The 21,844-nt window shown below is 44.6% G+C and overlaps 1 protein-coding gene across 1 annotated transcript; it reads left to right on the forward strand.

Annotated features, from left to right (window-relative positions):
* Positions 1–627: 627 nt before the first annotated feature.
* Positions 628–20,687, forward strand: LOC306713528 (arf-GAP with dual PH domain-containing protein 1). The gene is made up of 11 exons (XM_079183258.1): positions 628–946; positions 10,128–10,255; positions 13,284–13,375; positions 16,056–16,138; positions 17,874–17,986; positions 18,084–18,230; positions 19,558–19,641; positions 19,751–19,813; positions 19,992–20,063; positions 20,164–20,392; positions 20,565–20,687. Exons 1-11 carry the CDS (start codon positions 856–858, stop codon positions 20,591–20,593), a joined length of 1,131 nt encoding a protein of 376 aa, XP_079039384.1. The 5' UTR covers positions 628–855; the 3' UTR covers positions 20,594–20,687.
* Positions 20,688–21,844: the final 1,157 nt, after the last annotated feature.

Consider the following 21,844-nt stretch of genomic DNA (forward strand, 5'->3'; position numbering starts at 1 on the left):
GGAACATTATTATTATTATTACTAATAGTAATGATATATTTTTTTAAATTGTATAAACTAAAAATGATCCTGTAATGTATAGAAATAGAGGACAATCCTGCACAATATATTCTTCTATACAACATATAATATAATAATATGGTACTCTAGGAATGTGAAACGGCTTACCATGAATTGAAAACCTGTAGTTGAAAACCATAAAATAAAACAATAGTTCCACACTAAGTCAAATAAAGTACAGTATTCACTAATGCTTTATTCTGCTTCATTGTTGTTGTTTTTTAATTGCACTTTAACATTATTTTCATATTTATATCTAATACCTCTCATATATTTGTTTATGTTCTGCATCATCTCCAAATTATGTATTGTTTAAACTATGATCAATGTGGATTTTAAAAGAGATAGGTCATTGTATTGTTAGATTGTTGTTTTGGGGGGGATGCGCAATTAATTGTGTTCTGGTAGTCCACCGCTGGATGCCTCACTTTCATAAGATATGAGGGGCGGAGAGGAGGGAAGACGAGACGGGGAGGAGGTGATGGAAACGTAAGGGCTTAATTATTGTGCAGTCAGTGAGACTCAGAGAGAGAGCGAGACAGAGAGTGAGAGAGAGAGAGAGAGAGAGAGAGAGAGAGAGAGAGAGAGAGAGAGAGAGAGAGAGAGAGAGAGAGAGAGAGAGAGCGCACCGGCTCGGATCCTCCAGTCTCGTCCTGTCTTCCCTCTCCACTTCAGATTGGAGGTGACAGGTGACCGAGCAGTCAGCCTGTCTGTCTGTCCGTCGGACTCCAGCAGCGGATGTTCTTGTTCGGGCTTCTTCCCACCGCGGCGAGGCTGGACGGATAAACACCGACCATGTCGCTGGAACCGGAGGGGAACAACCGGCTCCTGCAAGACGTGCTGGCGAGACCGGGAAACGGAACGTGCGCGGACTGCGGCAATCCAGGTAGGCAACCCCCCCCTCCCAACCCACCCAACCCCGCCGTGCAGTGCCGAGCCGAGTCGAGCCGGTGGTCCCGGTGTAAGCCGGTGCATGCAGCCGCAGTTGCTCTAATGTGTGTAGGATGCTGTGTTCAAGGGGGGGCGAGACGAGCCAACCGGTGCTCCAAAAACCCAAACACGCCTCAGCGAAATTTGGTCCAGAAATTATTTCTCAGGCCTGGCAGGACACATCTACATCCATTTTTTTTTTGCAGGTATAATAAGGCCTGAAGAGACTGGACTCTGGACTTAGTCAGAGCCATAACCACATAAAACACTCCTGTTGTGTGTGTGTGTGTGTAGCCTATGTATGTGTGTGTGTGCACAGACATGTCAACTTTCCCCTCCACAGCTATTGTGTGTGTGTGTGTGGGTGTGTTCAGTGTGTGTTTGCTGGTATTGTGGTCTGTTGTCATCATGTTCTACACTGTCAGCAACACCACACAGCCTGCTCACTAATTATTGGTGTGTGTTTTTCATTTAAATGGCCCTATTTTTATTTTTTTTAACCAGGGCTATGTTATTCTCCATTAAGAAGCTTCATTCCTTTCTTCATCTTTCCATCCTTTCTCTCTCTTTCTCTTTATCCTCTCCCCGTGCGCCTCCCCTCAAATCCCCTCTCTTCCCTCGTCCTCTCTCCCCTCCTTTTTCTTCTCACTGAAAAACGGCAATAAACCAGTGAGTGGCCACAGAGGCTCCAGTCCGGGCCGTGCGCCCAGCGCTTGGAGCCGAGCCCGCCCAGGATGCCTGTTCCTTGGCCCTGGTTACGGCTCCTCTGAGGACTGGCTGTTTGGGAGCAGCTTCTGGAGCCGGAGGCGCCCTCGTGGAATTAGATAGCATTGTTCTGAGCGGAGGACACTTGAAGAGGGATTTCATTTTGTACAGAGGATGTTATCTCGTTGTGAAATAAGCAGAGAGAAATGGCGTTCATCATGGTGGGTGCTGTGTGTGTGTGTGTGTGTGTGTGTGTGTGTGTGTGTGTGTGTGTTGACAAGTAGCTTTCAAGCATCTGAAATTTTCATATGGCCTTTTGGTTGTCGGTACCATTCATTTACCATTCATTTACATAACACAGTTCAGCCTATAGTCAGTTCATTCACACTTTGTCAAAAATATCTCCAGAACGATTGCATCATAAATTTCCATGAAACTTGTTCGACATTCATGGTTCCCAGAAGATGAATCCTGCGAATTTTGGCGATCGCCTATTCCTCCAGCACCACCAGCAGTTAAAAGTTTATACTTATCCTGCAAAATATCTCAACCTCTACTCGATGGATTGGGACAAAGGTTTGTACAGACATTCACGGTTCCTATATCCTAATGTCTCAACAACAGTTGGATAGATTGCCATGACATTTGGTATATTCATGGTCCTCACAGGTTGAATTATAATTTTGGTGATCCCCTAAGTTTTCCTCCAGCACCATAATCAGGTCAAAATAAACCAATACGTTTATGACCCAAAAGCTGCAAACAGATGACACTCCCATCAACCTCAGCTATACTTTGTGTTTAATGCTAATTAAAGCCTAATATTCATAGCATTCATATGGCAGCAAACAACTATTAGTAATCTAAAGATATAGGGGAGTGATGTCTACCTGAGCAGAGAATGAACTCTGTCTGTGTGTCTGTTGGCACTTTCGCCATAGTTTGCACTCTTAGCGCTGTTAGCACCGTTAGCTGCGAGCCGTCGCCACGTTGAGAGCCGTTTGGAGGCAATAGATATGCCCTGAATTTCTTATTGAGAACCTTTAACAGACGCTAAGACGCTAAACTAAGTTTGGTGAACATGGTAACCATTACACTCGCTAAACGACGGCATGTTAACACTGCGAGCATGTTGCTTTGCTAGCGTTAGCATTTAGCTAAAAGCACCACTGTGCTTTATTACAGCCTTGCAGAGACAGCTACGGACATGCATGGCCTTGTTTGGGTAAAATTGGCACACTTACCGATACCCATGTGGCCTTTATTTAACCTAAACTGTTCTGCAACGATCCAAAGAGCCTAGAGGGAACATTGGCTCTGAATATTCATCAGTTTGTGCGGGGCAGGCGTGCCGTTTTCCCCTTTACAAGTATTACATAATCAAATTTAGCCCCGGTGAAGCAAAGGTGGGACAGATGTCCTGTGGTGTGCAGCAGCTGTGGAATAGTCAGTTAAGCTGGTAACTAAACGGGGACTGATCACAGCTGGGGAAATCTCAGCTAACGAAGGGACTCATACATGCTCTCTTATCCCTCAACAAGTGCTTAGATTCCCTTGAGCGAGGCACGTGAAAACAACCACTGGTGAATCTGCTTGGTGGCCAACAGTTATAGTATATTTGGTTGAATCCAACAGCTGCTTTCGCCCCATATTTGCATTTGAACGCTGGCTGCTCAGATGAAAAGCGTCAGGATAGGCGATTCATCAACCGGACACAACCTTTCTCCAGCCCTCTGCTACCAGATCAGGCATTCCCAGGCTCATAATTCAGATCTCGCCATGACGGTCAAGATATGAATTATTGATGTTGGCTCAGCGGCTCCGTGTCCCAGATGGGGACAGGACCGTATCTCGGTGACTTTTTCAGAAAAACATCACAGTTTCATTACAGCTCAAAACACAAAGTAAATTGACAGACATGCAGTGTGCTAGAGTAGGTGTGAGCTAAGGACACATAGGAAGACGTAAGGAGGACAGTGAAGCAGGATGGAACCAGTAGTGCAGCCTTATAGATGCATACTTTCTACTGATGAGCCTATAGGTAACTGTTACATTTTTGATAAATGACGGGCGTTAGCATTCTCATTGTGCGAAAACATTTTTATGTCTTCCCGATGACTCTAGGATCACGTCTATTACTTGGGCATCTCTAAAAGTCAGTTTTTTAACAATTATTTTTCTTGCCTTTGGGGCTAATGAAAGCTACCTTTGTTCCTAATCTGATTTCATGTTTAATACTGTAAAGGCCTTTGTTGTTTGCCTTTAAAATATTTAGATGAAACCATCTGAAAAGTAAAAAAAAAAGCACTTATTAATGGACAACTCTGAGATATTGTATGTGAATCTGCAGGCTTCCAAAGCAAAGACAGACTATCACATCATCAACAGTGACCTGGCTGTCCTCCCTCACCCTTGTCCAATCTTCCCATCACAGACACAGCATCCATTAACCGGACAGAAACCCTGCTCTAATTGGTCTGAAAACACACAAAGTCTCATTTTTCCCCCCCATGCTTCGTCATTCTTACTCTGCCCTTCCTTACCTTTGCGGGTTTTTTATCCCTCTATCTTTTTCTCTGCCGGTGTGCTCAGATGAGACCGCTCAGAGCCAGGAGCCTGGAGCTTATACGTCAGGGTTTTCTCCGTATAGCTCAGCAGCGTTGTAGTTCTGCCCTTCGCTAAGGACACGCGAACGAGCGATTCCCTCCGGAGAGAAGCCTCAGCATATCCTCTGAGGTGTGAAGAAGGTGTTTGTCGAACAGCAGAAACAGCAGGAACTATGATGAGATAAGAGGAGGTATAGGCTCCTATATTACAGCCTGTTCATGGCTTTCCAAACGGTTTTTCAATGTTTTTATTCACTGTCAACTCCCATTTGTCTGCAAATGTTTCTCAGCCATAGCACACCTACAGCATTCAACCTTTGTGACCTCCCCAAGCGGTGAATTGATGGATGCACCTCGTGCTCAAATCCCTGTGATACCTTTTCGTGAATTATGTAGCGAAATATGCTCCTGTACGTTTTCCCGAGTCAACTTCTTCAAGTCGCACTGCCATCCCGCTGTAGAAGGCAGAGGTATGACCACGTTGTCCTGTTTAAGGTGTGGCAGGCTGTGTTCCAACATCATTTTGCCCCCCCCCCCCAATATGCATAGGGTTAACTCTCGCAGATGCCAGGAATCAAACCTTTTTTTAAGGGTATTCAGGTCAGAGAAATGACAACAGACTGGTCTAAAAGTTGTAGTAGCCATTTGTCATGGACCGTCTAATCCTTACCTGGTGGAAAAAAAGCAAAATGTAGTGATATTATTAGATTATTGAACGTTAGATCTGCTCCAAATGTTGCTCCCAGGCTTTTAGCAGTCAGTGGGCATAAAATGAAAAAATGTTCAAGTTCACATAAATGTCAAAATGGAGTGACCTTTTTTTTTTTTTAAGATTAGCATTTGTCATCCAAGAGGCATCTAAGTTAGCTGGCGTTGACCGATCAGTTGGACTGACAGTGTCGTCAAAATGAGTGTCATCCGCATCAAGAGGTGATATTTACTGCTGCATGTTATGATGAATGATGACAGCTAGACACAGGACTGTACAAAAGCCTGTGCTCACCCAGATGTAAACGTTGGGGAACACTTGGCGTGTGGAATCGCTGTCACACACCTTTTAATGGACTTACTGAACCCACAGACCCACCTTTTCAAGTGGTCTTTGTTCAGTTGTTGGTCCGTTCCAGGGTTGTATTGACAGCTTTCACACCAGCATAACGAACCGTACAACCCGACGAGACGCGCCAGGGTTCGGTTAATTCGGAGGTGGAGGGGGTGGTGGAAAGAGCTACAAACGAGACCCCCGAGGGTGAGAAGAAGGATTTGTTTTCTTTTTAAATTACACAAAACATGCTGTTCAGAGTCGAGGTTTGCAGGCATGATATGCAAATGAAGGAAAAGGAAATCCAAAGCCCTCTGAGCTCTCATTACAGTGGGTCTGTGTCAGGGTGTAACATGAAAATGCGAGACACTTGTAGCATGACACAGACGTAATACAGCTGTGTGAATCGGAAATCGGGAGGAAAGCATGCACACACCACGCTAGCAACACAGGAAATCAATTAGGAAAACACAGTGAGAACCCATTCTCACCTATATCTCTCCGTGGTGGCAAGTGACATAACACAAGCTGAAGCTATACACAGACAGACACAATGCAACAGGTGCAAGTGGAACCCTCTGTGTTGTGTACCGTATTTAACACCTCGATGATTTTCTCACAAAAGCCTTGGGCATTTTCTCCATTTTTTTAACACAGCCGGTTAAACAAAAGTTGAGTAACATACGTGCACTGCTGCAGAAAACAATAACCTGCGCTGATGCCCTCGGGGGGGGGGGTTTAGCCGAGACATGAGAGGGTCACAACCTCTGCTGGCCCCCACTGTCTCGTCATTAACCCCCACCGGGAAGCAGCCACCGTCAGACCGGCGTGTACACGTCCAGACGTACGAATGAAAATGCTGCAGATGCAGAAAAGCGCCAGCGTATGCTCCAAGACACAGGGGCTGCCATTGTATCAAACCCCCCGTCTAGTCCCGTCCCGTCATTCATTTATCCAGCATCTGCCCTGCAGTAACGCTACAGGGCCTTCTTTCTTCAACCGTATGCGGTCGGAATCAAAAGCTCTGTTTTGTCGGAGAACAAACAGGCCGCGAAACTGGACTTTTTTTGAAATATTTGTTTTGCCCTCAACAGCAGCAGCTCTTTACCAAACAGCATATGCGCTGCGAAACAAAACAGCGGAGTCACACTACATCAGGAGTTCTCCGCCTCCTGTTCACCACGACGACTGTGCATCTGTTGTTCCCAGCAATCCTGTTGCGAAACATCTCCTATGAACATGTAGAGGGAACCCTGTGTGTGTGTGTGTGGTTGTGTGTGTGTGTGTGTGTGTGGTTAGTCAGTCATGCGGCCACAGTAATCTCCATGAGTGCTGTCTGCTTCTCCGTAAGGCCTGACTCAGACAGCGATGACCTCACCGCCGAATGGCTGGTTGTGTGTTTTCGTGTCAGCAGGGTTGTGTGTAGGTGTGTATTTGTGTGTGTGTGTGTCTGGCAAAAAAAGAAATAATGAGATGTAACGAATAAAAAAAAAAAAGCAAGTGGTTGGATTTGATCGCATCAAAGCGCCATCTCCCGCGCTTTGTGCTTGATCGCAAGCCAGGATGATTAAAAGATGAGTTGACATTTGTAAAAGAAAGAAACATTTGAAGAGGTGTCATGGGTTAAGAGAGATAAATCGAAGGAAGATTATCGTGGATGCCAGCGACGCCCCCGGGGGATTTTGTGCGCTCACATCATCTCGCTGCACAATAAAGAGCCCTGCCTTCCCTTCCTCCGTGCCTCGTATACCTCTCCTCCTCCATCGCCTCCTCATCTCCTCTCCCCTTGCTGTTCTCCATCTCCATCTAAGCTTTTCTCCAGCCTCCAGAGCAGAGGACAGATAAATGCAAGAGTTGTATCCCCCCCCTCTCCTTTGGCTCTCAAATGATCCCCATGAGTATCACACACTCTCGCCGTGCATGCACATGTATTCACCGCGCTGAGGAGGGCCTCCTTGAGAAATGGCAGCTGCAGAGACAGAATGTGGTGACTTCTGAGTGCTGCCTGTTGACGACACGCTGCTCTCAGCCGCTTGAGCCACGCATACACTATGCATGCTAACACGCGCTAATATACGCACACATATGCCAACATCCCAGATGAAGCCCTCTTAATACATTGTAATGGCCGAGCCCAGATTTTAGCTTCGCAGAGTTAAATGTCAACTGTAAAAGTCTTTGTCACAACTCCTGAATATCTGCATTTAAAAGGATTCTTATCAAAAATGTTTATCTTAGCTTTTGATTAAAAAAAATATATCAGTATAGCTATCGGCTGACATAACATCAGGCAAACAAAAACCTTTTCCTCAACCTAACTAAGTGGTTTTGTTTCCTAAACCTAACTAAGTAGTTTTGTTGCCTAAACCTAACTAAGTAGTTTTGTTGCCTAAACCTAACTAAGTAGTTTTGTTGCCTAAACCCTACTAAGTTGTTTTGTTGCCTAAACCTAACTAAGTTGGTTTGTTGCCTAAACCTAACTAAGTAGTTTTGTTGCCTAAACCTAACTAAGTTGGTTTGTTGCCTAAACCTAACTAAGTTGTTTTGTTGCCTAAACCTAACTAAGTTGTTTTGTTGCCTAAACCTAACTGAGTTGTTTTGTTGCCTAAACCTAACTAAGTTGGTTTGTTGCCTAAACCTAACTAAGTAGTTTTGTTGCCTAAACCTAACTGAGTTGTTTTGTTGCCTAAACCTAACTAAGTTGTTTTGTTGCCGAAACCTAACTAAGTTGTTTTGTTGCCTAAACCTAACTAAGTTGTTTCCTGTGAGGACGGAAGTTTATTTTGAAAAGACTGTTACGATTGACACTTGTGACTGGACCTTTGTAGGAAAACTCACACAAAAAATGAAGCGTAACTTTTCCGTAAGATATCATACGAACCGTATGAGGATACGTTGTGTAGACCCTTAGTATAGTGTGTGTGTAGCCTAACGTTAGCTTTTTTTTGCGATGTCATCCTTGCAGCCCTCTGTGCAGCATTGACGAGGCTCGAATGAATGTCATGCTTGTGAACCAAAAAACGAAAGAAGACATTGGCGTTTCTATGTGTGCTGAAGCAATTCACTGATAAGGACATCTACAGAAATGTCATGAGCGACAGTTTTGATAATCGATTCATCGTTTGGGATTTATTCAGCAACAAGCCTCAGGGTGTTTAGTGACGCTTAGTAGCTCCGTGAGGCTTTGCTTCCACACAGTGGTCTTTCTTGTAGATGTTGAGATATTTCACTGGATGACGGAAAACTTAAAATTGCTGGTGGCACATAAATGCAAAGTCAGGAGATCACTGCAGTCAGTAGGTCTGCTTCAACGTCCTTACATGTGAGGATTTACTGTTTTTCTCCATTTTACGTTAAATTAAATTGATGATCTTTGGGTTTTGATGTTTAAAAATGTAAAGATGTCTCCTCGGACTATGGAACTCTTACCAGCAGATGAATTGGCAGTGCAAATGCATAAGTGGCAGCAAAATGATCATCTGATCCGATATATGACTTAATAGGAAGCCCTTTTAAACAGCCATGTGTTACGCTGCCCTGGATCGACCTCTCTACCTTGTACTTTCCAACATCATTAATGCTGTATTATGAACTAGAAGAACTCATTTATATGGTTATTAATCAGGTTGCATGTGATGGATAACCAACCAAGTGTCCAAAAGCCATTAGATATTACATTTACTAATATGCGCCCTTAAAATGCTTATTTATATTTACCCAATGAGCTTTCATTTCCACCAATCTGATTTTTTTTTTCAGTACAAAATTCCAAATCTGCATCTCTCTCTCTCTCTCTCTCTCTCTCTCTCTCTCTCTCTCTCTCTCTCTCTCTCTCTCTCCCCCTCATTTCCCGACACTTATCTCTCACTACACCCTGTCTTTGTCTCTCCGTCACCCTCTCTGACACTCTGCGTCCCAGCTTCACTTGCACAGACAGAGTCTACGTGCGATACGGTGACTCAAATGTACCTTTGCTGAACACCCACGGATGCTGCTGCTGCTGCTGCTGTGCCACAGAAAATCCTTTTAAAACACTTTTTTTCATCCTTTTTTTTTTGCACATGCTCTCTCTGACTGCTGATGAGCCTGTAGAGCTGTAGTCAAAGGGTGCGTTTAGTCTCAAGTTGGCATAAAAGCACACGGTGTGTTTGTGTGCATGCTCTTCAGGATGTGTTTGTTCTTTTCTGTTGTCTATAAAGCTATTGCATGCGGGCAATTGGAGATACAACTGTGAGTGTGTCTGCATGGACGAGTGTGTATTTCGGAGTCTGGTGATGTAACTAACCTGATAACTACCTCGGCTGAGTTCTGATCAGATCTCAGGCGGTCTGTTTCCTGTCGGTAAGCTAAATAGGATTTCCCCAAAATCCCATTTTGGCGCCCTGCTCTCCTTTATGAGGGACACTCTTGTAATATTTGCTTCATTTACTTTGCTCCTATTGCCCCTTAACAGTGCCGGCATCAGCACACAGTATTTACAGCCTGAACCTTGAGCTGGTGTTCTCTTTGTTGCGGCGCTTTTATGACAAGATGTTCTCACCCCTCCTCCTTTATCTCTCCCCAACCCCACCGCCATCCTCTCTGTCGTCCCTCTGTACCGCTTTGCCCAATTTCATTTCCTCCCCTCTCTCTCTCTCTCCCTCTCTCTTGCTCCCCAACCTCACTTCCCCTCCCTTCACCTCCGTGCTTGCTCTCTCTCTCTCATCTCTCTCTCTCTCTCTCTCTCTCTCTCTCTGTCTCTCTCTCTGTCTCTCTCTCTTTCTCTCTCTCTCTCTCTCCTGCAGAGCCGGACTGGGCGTCGCTGACTTTGGGTGTGTTTGTTTGCCAGGCCTGCTCGCTCCTTCACCGGAGCATCCCCCACATCAGCAGGGTCAAGTCTGTCCAGGACACGTGGGACGCCAGCGATGTGGAGGTAGGGCAGTGATAGCAAAAAGAATAATCAAAAAAATCCCCCACTTCAAGGTATCTATCCAAAAACACATCCACATCCTAAATAAAACACCACTTCCCCCTTCTCTTTATTTAAAATAAGTGTCTTTCCCCTAAATGTGCTTCCCAGCAGATAACACATTATATGTTGTTTTTTTAATCCAAACTAAAGTTTTTGTGCCAAACCGTTTCTTGGTTGAGGACCATGGACTGTGTGTACAGTTTACGGGTGAGACCAGTTGCCAAGCAACCAGTTGGTTGACTCCAAGAATCTCATATTACATTTCCCAAAATGTTGGAACTGTTCCTTTGAGAATGAGTGGTCCAAAATAATCACACAAACTGTATCAAAATTCTGAAGTCTGCATCCTGATTGTGTTTGAATCCCGGTACGTTCAACAGAAGATTTCATATTTATTACGGGAATTATCTTTTTTTTTTTATTAATCTTAAAGGTTATAGAGGGACGGTGCACATTAAGAAAACGTTTCTGTAACTGTGCCAGTTGACTGCTACAAAATATGCATGAAATACTTTAAAACAAGGACAGCAATACTTATAAAACATACAACAAAGCACGTTTTAGGTTATTTGAATGGATTACAGCGTCACGCGCTTGATTGTCTTTTAACCCTGATTTTAAACTAAATCGAAGTGTCACAGTCTCTGATGCGTTGGCGGACTGCATCTTATGGACAAGACAAGCGTCTTTAAATTTGATTGAGATTGTCCCAGCTCTTTAAACTGTGATTTCTGAGGCGGTAACAATGGTGATGGGTGTTTTACCTTAAGAGCCTGCTGGTTTACTCACTGCACAGGTTTTGAGGGTCGTACAGGAGGCTTTGTGCCCAGCGAGTCAGACAATGGGACTCACGTGACATGATCATGGCATTGAAACACACTGCTGCTGCCTGAGCAGTTAGACAGTTTCTCCAACGAGTCCATGGTAACTGAGTCTTTAAACTGTAGCGTCACTGTTTTTGTTTCTATGGAAACAAACTAGCCTGGGGACTTTTTCTTAACAATGTGACAGAAAATGAAGCAGGATGAGGAAACATGTCGCTGATTTAAAGGCCGGGTGATTTATTATTATAGCCAATACAAATCAGTTAAAAAAATCTGCTGAAGATCATTGCTCTTCACCTGACCTCTGACCTCCCTTTGGAAGGAGGATCAATGAAGTACCATTCCATGAGTGAGACTTTACACTTTCCTTGTGTGTGTAAAAAAAGAAGCTGAGCTGTTGTGTGCCTATATAGCAAAAGATGCCTCCTTCACAAATACGTCAGCAAGAACTACGACCTCTGTGGGCAAAGCCGCACAAACAAATTACTCCGAGGTTGTCGTTTGTAAGACGAGAGTCCAAACTGTTGCTCGTGCTTTGCTGCGGAGGAGGAGCGAAGTCGTCCCTCGAGTGGATCATGTCATGTTTAACGCCACAAAAAGGGCTTTGGTGGGGGAGGCGATGCTGGCGCGAGTCGTGAGGTAAAACAGGAGGTTGGAGATGTGGGAGGACAATAATTGGGATGTAAAAAAGGGTTTTGATGTCAGGGGAGAGCGAGGTATGAGGTTAAAATGTAAGAGCAATACGGTGGAGTGGTGGGCGTTTAAATATAAAACCAAAACACAAGAGTATTAGTTGATTGGACGACTGGATTTGATTGCAGTGTAGGGAAGAAAGAAAAAGGACAGGGAAGGCTTTGTGTTTAATCGGCCTTGCTGTAATTGGAGCTCTGGGTCGGCTTTTATTGTTCAGGCTACCGGAGCCTGAACATCCACAATCAGAGGAGACGCTTTAGTCAAACAGCCACGGTCGTATTCACTTCATTATTATTCTCATGGGGCCGTTTCCTTATGTACGCGTGGACAAGCGTATGGCTGAAGAGCATATGAGATTTATCATTGCTACTGCGTGAAGGTGGGCATGTTTTTATTAATGAGGCCCCGGCTCTTTGGTTTTATATGAGGGAGGAAGAATCTTGACTTTTGTGGTCCCATTTGTTTGTTGCCATGCAAATTAAAAAGTCATCATGAATATTTGGTTATTTTGTTGAACGGTAACTGAACGTAATGCTCTGTTGCAAGCATCTCTCAGGCTGGAATAGTGAGCCCTTTGCACAAAGGGAAAGCATACCGTATGAAGCAGAGGTGAATATGAAATGGAGCCTGATCTTTTGCTTTGATGACATTGATATCATGTTCTAAATGTCACATAAGTGGTGTTAGATGCATCACAGTTTGGCAGCGGACGTGTCACACGTTGATTTCTGTGACTTCCTCGTGAGGTTTGTGGTTCGGTTGAATTTTTTTGCTGCTATTTGACAATAAAAACACCACAGTGCTGCATCACTTTCCAGCACCCCTCAGAGGATAAGAGAGGCGGCTTGGGGGATTCAGCCAGCTGGATTGGGCTCAGGGATTATCCCTGGATGAAATGCACATTGGAGAGAACGGGGGAAGAAGGCAGACACATCCCAATGCAGTGTAGCCAATTCCACAGTTAATCCCATATCTGAAGAAGTTCTGTCATACCTAATATTGTCTATGCTTAAGCACATTTGCAGTTTTGTTGCCACCATTCTCGAGGGTTTATTTCCTTGAAATGTCTGCTGTAAAAAGTGTTGGTTATTTAATTTTACAATTTCTATTTTATAACGTCCTAAGGCAGCAAAGATGTTGGTGTTCCTTTCATTTGATATGATTTTATTTTGGAATCCAATTGACAAGTAAAGGAGACATAATCTGTGTGATTAAAATCGCACACTCTCTGTAAACTTGGAAACATATAGGCTCTTATTATAACCATTATATCTTTGCAGTGTAGATCCACTAAAAACTGTGATGGCCAGTATGGTAGACTGGGTGCTGGTTAACAACATGGTTAGATAAAATTGGTCACCCTGGACATGATAAATGAAGCATTGTGGAACCTACTGTATATTCTATTGACCACTTTGAACAGTATTTAGTGTTAAATGACATGGTTGTGTTGTGTTCTGTCTCCTTTTCAGTTGATGGCTGCTACCGGAAACAATGCAGCCAAGGCCAAGTACGAGCAGAAGGTTCCTGCTTTCTACTACAGACCAACACACACTGACTGCAAGTACGTGCTAGTTCTCTCAGTAGTGACTTTCAAACACTTGAGGTGCAGCCAGTATGAAATCTGTACAAGCTGTTGTCTGAAAGGAGAAGACATGTGCTAGCTGAATTAGCCCACTTGCTAGTTAGCGGACAGATAACACTTAGCTAGGCTAACTGCCTAGCTTAACCAGTGTTAAAGGCAATATAGTACAGTCAGTTCTCTACTGAGCTTCCATAATGACACCAGCGTCACCTAAAGGTTGTGTGTCAATGTGTAACACAACCGTTATTGGACAAAATATCAAAGGTGACTTGTAAGTTCACTTATATTTTGACATGTTTCCTCTGTAAATAGTAAAGGGAGAGAGAGAGGTTTAGGTTGGTATTGCTAACAGGAGCTAGCTGGCTCAAGCTAGCCCACATGAGTGCCTTTTGTATTAATGAAAGACATCTTGACATTTGCTTCATAGTATGAAAAGCACAGGTGCAAACAATAAAATGAATGATGGATGAAGAGAATGAAGCCGTTGTTAATGTTATTAGTAACACCTGTGCTCTTGGTTTATGACAAGTCAGATGTATACAGAGACTATAAAAGAGATGTATGTAAAGCTGTAAAAAATAAGCTGCATTATTAATTTTTGCATTATGAATTCTAAAGTTATGGTGGCTTCATATTAGTAAAACTCTCCCCAGAGGTCAGGAAAGCTATTCATGTGGCGTCTCAATGTGAAGTCTATGGGCTTTTTTTTATTCAGTTCACTGGCTGCCATCTTTGAGTCCAGTATCCAGGTCTTACTAGATAACATCTGTTGAAGAAAAGTTTCTTTCAGGTCCAATTCTGTTACTGGTTCAGAGAGAATTCTACAGCTTTGTTGTGAACTTCTGTCTCCACTGTGCAGTGAATAAAACTCATCTGAACCAGCCACAGAATTGGACCTGAAAGAAACTTTTCTTCAACAGTCGGGTGCTAATTAACCGTGGGCACATTACGAGCAGAAACCCCTTTCATGCGCCACACAGTCATTTGTTTTATTATACAGAGATATTAATAAGTGCAGATTTAAAGTCTCATTTCTTTATATAATTGGCCCTTGTTGAGCTCCACGGTCCTATGTGAAAAGAAAATGCTGAATGCAGAGGCGGCTACACTGCATGCTGATTAGTGCGATGTACACCATGGTGTGCAGTGGGTCGTTACTGTAAATGAAGCTGTATTAAACAGTTACACCTCTCACTGTGTATATCACTTAAAAAGCTTCCTCTTCCTCTAAAATGCCTATAAAAAGTATTCACACATGTTTTATTGCTTTGCAACTTTGAATCACAGTTCCGCTGAATAGTACAGACTCTTTCCTGCACCAACAAAACATGACATACTTTTTCTTTTTTTCTAACTTTTCCCACACTTTGGTTGTGTAAAGCTGAGGTAGTGACACAGATTGTCTCGTCCATCCATCTCTCTCATGTGTCCGTCTCCCTTTCAACAAAATCTGATTAAAATAGACACAAACAGAAACCAAGACGGGTAGAGTGAGAGATAGCTGTGTCCTCTTCCTCAGTGTCTGTGCCATGCTTGTCTGTTCGAGTTCACTCACTCGTCTCCCTTGAGTAGTCTACCACGAGGGGGGGGGGGGGGGGTAGGTCCAATCCGGTGTCACCCAGAAGGTGTCATTCAAAGAGATATCCGCTAAGAGCACGGCGCTTTACCTCCTCATGCTGATGGACCGGTTGTTTCGGAGCCTGACAGGTGGAGGGAGGTAGAGAAGAAGAAACAGGACGAGAGAGCTTGTTGGCATGGTGATGTGCCCGAGTGTTGCCATTTGTTTCTCCTCGCGCCGAACTGAAGAAGGAAGAAGACAAGTCTACGACTGAGATGGCTTCCTTTGCATGCAGCTCTGGTATAAACTGTGGAAACAGAGTGTTGAAGACCATGAGCTCCAGGACTATTCCATTATTCGCTTACAATCGGGACTTAAAGTAACAATAGAGAAAAATGGATTAAATGCTCCGTCATTGTATGAATCAATACCACTCATTTATATGTGTGTGTGTGATATTAAGCTATAGCTAGCAGCCGCTAAACTAGAGATATGAGGTTAGAGATGGTGGACCAGTAATAATAAGAAAGGCAAAAAAATTTTTTTTCCCAAAATCTCGAACTAGTTAATAAATAAATAAATAAATGATGTATACATAATTTAGGGGGATTGCATCCTTGCGTGTTCTTTGTATTTTGCCTACAAAGAATTGCAATAAATAGTGTTTTTTAAAATGAGACTTCTACAAACGGTGTTACGCAGAGGATGCACTCAAAGCTTCAAAATGCTTTTTAGTCATATTTGACTAAAAAGAGACATTTGAGTATATAATACTTAACCCTTCAGTGTCTGTACGGAAGAAGGGCTGCACAATATGAGGGAAATATGCAACATGCGATAACGTTAAATACTGTGAAACTTGCGATAAAGAAACAGATGTACTGCTCGTTGAAGAAAAAGAAAAGTCTAGTCATCTCCTTATAAGGCCTTATAATGACAAACCATGCCTTATCATGGTACTCACTGTGAGAATACAAACGTGTATTGACTTAAAGCTAGGGTAACACTTCTGCGTAGTAAAAAGTAATGCCGCGTAGGACAGGATTCACGTGTGTGTAGGACAGTGAGTGTGAACTGAAAGCTCTTTTTCTGTGTCTCCAGGATGCTGAGGGAGCAGTGGATCAGAGCCAAGTACGAGAGGAATGAGTTTGAGTTCATCGAAAAACAGGAGCCTTACTCTGCAGGTACCCGCATAGCGACGTGTGTCGCATTACTACACCTGTGAAGACCCTCATCAGGGTCCACTCTGATGGAAAGAAGACCACACCACTGGAATAATAATGAATGGTCTCCTCTATGTAAAAACACTATTGAAGGAATAGTTTGCTCGGTTTCACGCCTGCGCAAGCACACTAGAAGACAGAGTTTTTTTTTATCTTTAAAAGGATAAAAATTGGAGGGTCTGCTGTCGTGCCAATCTTGCGTTTTTTTTCCGTTCGCTAAGCAGAACCTTGAAAACACCTCGGACAAACATTTCCCGGTGGATGCCACTCGCTGGAATTCATGACACTGTAATTGTCACTGCCAGGGAAGGGAGGTGTGTGAGTGTGTTTGGTTGGTCGTGTGTGTGTGTGTGTGTGTGTGTGTGGATGGGTTTGCAGTATTTTTGTGTAGGGTGGATGTGTGTGTGTGTGTGTGTGTCTCTGTGACAACTAGCATACATTTCATGCTGTTGAAGATGGAGCTTTTTGATTGGCTCGCAGTGACCTCATTCGTTTATTGTTACCGTGAACCATGCAGACAGAGTGCAATAATATGAGTCATTCTGTCATCTCTATTTCTGCATTCATCCTTTCTTCATTACTCATTATGGGGTCCATGGCATCTGTGTGTGTGTGTGTGTGTGTGTGTGTGTGTGTGTGTGTGTGTGTGGGGCTGAGATTGACTGTTGGCAGTAACACGGCCTCCACCGCGGCCAATGTTAATATTGATCCGGTATGCAAAGGATAGGAGGAAGAAAAAAAAAAAAGAGTGTCGGGGAAGGAGGCAAGGGTGGGGACAAGGAGGGCTATTGATCGATGAGGTAATGCCTGTGTAGGGGAACGTTTAATGTCAGAAAGTCACAGCCGCAAAGACACACACACACACACACATGGATGGATGGAGCGGAATGCAAAGGGCGAGAAGACAGAGGAGAGGTAATCAATGGCAGTGGGCATTTAATATGGAGTATGTTGCAGTAGAGGAAAGTATTATGATACTTGTAAAAGCCTGTTACTTAATATATGCTGCCGTTATCCATCGTTTCCTCTTCTATACACATGAGAAATCTCTCTTCAAAACGTATTATTACATGTTTTAATTGTTTTAATCTGGGCATTTCTACGCAGTCATTAACTCCTCTCTCATCCCACACTCGTTCACGTTCAGTTGCAAGTTATAAATCCCGCTGCACGTCAGCGGTGCGATCTCCAGTCGGATGGCTAAAATGTATATCGGACGGTCACCTGATTATGCTGAGACATCTTCCGCCCATTAAGCCCCCAAAAATAGACCCGGATTAGAAAGACAACACGTCAGAAATAGAAGACAGAAAGGAGGCAGCGTGGGCCGAGCTTGTTCCCAAAAATAGACGGCATCACAGGCTATGAATAGAACGGCGCATCATTAACGTGGAAAAGGAAGTTCTTTGGTCTTTGGACACAAATAACATCTCTCTGTTTGCTGTCTCATGCTGCATTTCCTCGTCCCTCTTTTGTCTGTTTGTGTGTTTTCTGTCTCCCCCGCCTCCTTTTTTTCCCTCCCCCCGTCTTCTAAATGCAATTTCAAACGATATTTGATTTGTGCTTACCCCGAAGTTTCATCTTACCACAAGCCAGTCACAACACCTCGCCGTTAACCGCTGCAGACGCCCTCCTCTGTTTAATCTCTCCTCCACAACCTCAAACACTTTTTCTCTTCCCTCACTCTCTGCCCCAGGGTACAGAGAGGGGTTTCTATGGAAACGAGGACGAGACAACGGCCAGTTCCTCAGCCGAAAGTTCATCCTGTCGGAGCGGGAGGGGGCGCTGAAATACTTCAACAAGCAGGACGTGAGCGAGGCGATGCCGCTGATTTGAAAAAGGGTTGTCTGAAAAACCGTCAAGGCGCGGGGTAGCTAATGAGTCCTGTTGTCTCCCTCCACCCTAGGCCAGGGATCCCAAGGCGCTGATGAAGATCGAGACCCTCAACGCCACCTTCCAACCGGCCAAGATCGGCAACCCCTGCGGCCTGCAGATCACCTACCTGAAAGACAACAGCACAAGGAACATCTTCGTCTACCACAGTGATGCTAAGGTACACCGTTCAAGCACAGCAACTACACCGCTACTTGTTCATTTTAGTACTGTACACTAGTGCGGGGTAAGTAGTACAACATGCATGCTTTTGCTCATCACACTTGGACTTGGAAATGTCACAAAGTGTTTGGGTGGTGACAGAGTTTGTGTTGTTTTGGCTGCGAGACAAAGACTCCCGGGCTGAACCGCTGACATTCAGCTTTAGTTCATAGGCGTCCACGTTCAGGGAGGAGGGTGAGAATTGACTTACTGTTCACAAATTGGAGGGCTTTGGGAAAAGAGGCTGTGACTGCTGCAGTGGAGACCAGTATGGACGTGAGTGACCTCAAACAGCCTTAAAGCTGAGACTCAGCACTTTAACCTTCATTGGCATGGTTTCATTTTAAGATGAAAGCAGACCATGGCAGAAAATGTGTCGCAGTCCTGCTTCATTCAGACCCGCACCGTATCGTCCAACGTGAAATATGTTGTTTTTTTGTTTTATTATTGTGGCTTTCGTTTTCTTAAATGGATTTCAATTTAATCATGAGAAAAAGCCCCACATCCCCCCTGCAGGGTTGGAGTGTACCTCCCCTCTCCCCGCTGTGCTCAGCTTGGTCCCTCCATGTGGGCAACGATGAGGCCAAATGTCAGCGCAGTACATATTGAGCTGACCGAAATACATACAAAGTATTTTACCTTGTCTAGTGTGGGGGGTCAGCAGCAAACCATTGAATTATTTGCAAACACCATTGCAACACTTGTAACACCCATAATTGCCATATCATTTCCTGGAAAGTTTCCTGGAAAGGATCATTTAGTGCTAATGAAGGGGAAATAGAGACAGATGTTCTGAGCCTTTACACTAACTACCCACTCGTTTATTTTTGTTTTTGAATACATTTTATAAATAGTTTAAATATATATATGTATAGAGAGAGAGAGAAAGAAAGGAAGAGAGAGAGCGTGTTAATGAAAAAGGAAACAAAAAGAGAAGATGAAAGAGGAGAGTGAGTGGACAGAAACGGCGCTGCTCCCCCTGCTGGTGGAGTAGCGTTACTGCAGTCTGTGACAGAGCGAGAGCGAGAGAGAGAGAGAGAGAGAGAGAGGGTTCACTGAGTTCGTTCAGTGTCACTGTGACTCTTGTTCTGTGGTGGAGTTATCTACAGCTCTGCAGCATCCACACAGCACAGATGCCTTTGAGTACACCTCGCTGCTGCCTTCACTGGCATCGGGAGAAACCATCAGCATGACATTCTCTGATCCCAAAGCGCCTACCGTGGAAAGAAACCGCGTGCTTTCAAGCAGCACACGTCGCCACTGAGGGTTGTGTTTGTGTTGTGCAGGAGATGGTCGACTGGTTCAACGCTATCAGAGCGGCCAGGTTCCACTACCTACAGGTGGCCTTCCCTGGAGCGAGCGACGAGGAGGTGAGGATTTGTTGTGAAGGAGGTGACCACGACGCATCATTGTGTTTCACATGACGTGCTTGCTTTCACTTCATGTGATTCTTCGTGTCTTCGGTCTTCTCTCCTCCAGCTGGTGCCCAAACTGACCCGGAACTTCATGAAGGAAGGATTCATGGAGAAAACAGGACCAAAGGTTTGTGCTGCCTGCAACCCCTCAACACTTTGAATAGCTGTGGAATACATTTATTTGAGCTGTTGAAAGCTAAGCCGTCCATGGGTTTAAAAACACTAACAAGTGAGGCTTCATTTTGGTCACGCCTCTTACGACAAGCGACACTGACTCCCTGATTGTCTCTGTTGCTCTGCCGCAGCACACAGAGGGCTTCAAGAAGAGGTGGTTCACTATGGACGACAGGAGACTCATGTATTTCAAAGACCCTCTGGTAAGACGAGACCTCACCGTCCGTCCTTTTTTTTAGCTCCGACGGACCACCTGGTCTGTCCACGGGACGTCCCGTTCACCCTCTCTGTCTTGTCTCCCAGGACGCCTTCGCCCGGGGCGAGGTGTTCATCGGCAGCAAGGAGAACAGCTACACCGTCCTGTCCGGCCTGCCCTCCTCCACACAGGGCCACCACTGGAACAACGGCATCACCATCGTCACGCCGGACAGGAAGTTCCTCTTCGCCTGCGAGACCGAGGCCGAGCAACGGGATTGGATAGCTGCCTTCCAGAGGGTCATCAATCGACCAATGAGGCCGCAGGAATACGCAGGTGCGGAACGATTTTTGCGGTTCCTCCTGCTTTAAACGAGTGGGCCAGCTGGCGTATTGTGACGCTATTTCAAACCACATGACAACTTTGACTCCAGTGTTGCTCCCCCAACAGCACGCGCGTCTGTTGCTCTGTACACCATAACATCTTTTTTTTGTGTGTGTCTTTGCAGTGGAGGCCCATTTCAAACACAAGCCTTGAAGACCGCAGGACGACCACAACTCAGCGGGACCGGCCCGGTCTCATTCAGATCCGAGACAACAACCCCAGTGTGTGAGCAGACACCATGGCTGGAGGGGGTGGGGTGAGGGTGGGGTTTACGGGGGTGGGCGGGTGGTGGGTGGGAGGGATTTGGGGATGAGAAAAGATGATGAAGAGGAAAAGACAGAGGGACTGGATCCTATCTATGTGTGGAGGACTTGAACTCTTAACGAGACCGAGGGCCCATCGTGGGGTTGAGACGTCGGCGAAAAGGAGGCCAAAGGGTAGATGATGTCATCACTATTGCGCCTACCTAACCTTTGTGCTATACATTATCACCATACCTTTACCTCTGCCATGTGGACCCTTTCCCTGCAACCCCCCCCCCCTCTCAGATTTCGTCTTGTGAATGGTTCATTCTCCCTGTAATCTAATGTAATTATGTATTCTAGAGTCATTTCACTGGTCGCTTAACAAAGACGATGCATTGTTAATTTATTGAATGTACAGTTTTGATGACAGTGGCTTACCGTGTGTGTGCGTGTGTGTGTTTGTGTATGTGTGTGTGTCTGTGTGTGTGTGTGTGTGTGTGTGTGTGTATGTATGTGGAATCGTGATGTTTTTCGTTGAGGACGCTGTGAGGTTTGAACCTCTGGCACTGAGACCCTGTTATAACCTGAAACCTACAAAGTGCAGTTAACAACAAATATGCATAAACAAAAGAAACACACACACACACACACACACACAGACACACACAGACACAAACTCTCAGTGATCACCGTAGCTGTTAACGTAGCTGGAGGTGGCTGATCTGCATCCGGGCAGGGTTCTTCAACGACCTCAATCTCGACAGCTGTTCTCTTATTTATTTGTACCGTCGACAGTTATCGCTGCTTCAAAAGGATTGTAATGTGACAGGATTGTAATTTATACAACACTTCTACTCTACAACAGTTTTTTCTTGACATCGTGCATCTTGTTTTTAAAAGACACATTGTTGTGTTGACCCTCGAATCACAGCGGCGGTTTGTTTCATCATGAACATCTTAACATGAATACAGATGAACCTGAAATCAAGCGGCACGTGGAGTCTGATTTTTTCCTGCATATCGGTGTCACCTTTAAGGCTCCATACTGTACAAATGTGATACTTTTTTAACTCCGGGTAGGTTGATTATTCGGGTGTATCACCCAAGTTGAAATAATTATACATGATCCTTTTAAACCCTGTACTGAAAGTGCAGTTAC

Source organism: Pholis gunnellus, assembly GCF_910591455.1.
Source record: "Pholis gunnellus genome assembly, chromosome: 21".
Classification (NCBI taxonomy): Eukaryota; Metazoa; Chordata; class Actinopteri; order Perciformes; family Pholidae; genus Pholis; species Pholis gunnellus.

Excerpts from the sequence above, each read along its gene's own strand:
- LOC306713528 (XM_079183258.1), top strand. The coding sequence starts at position 856 with ATGTCGCTGGAACCGGAGGGGAACAACCGGCTCCTGCAAGACGTGCTG. Across the intron at positions 19,642-19,750 it reads CTGGAGCGAGCGACGAGGAG|CTGGTGCCCAAACTGACCCG; the intron begins GTGAGGATTTGT and ends TCTCTCCTCCAG. Across the intron at positions 20,064-20,163 it reads TGTATTTCAAAGACCCTCTG|GACGCCTTCGCCCGGGGCGA; the intron begins GTAAGACGAGAC and ends CTTGTCTCCCAG.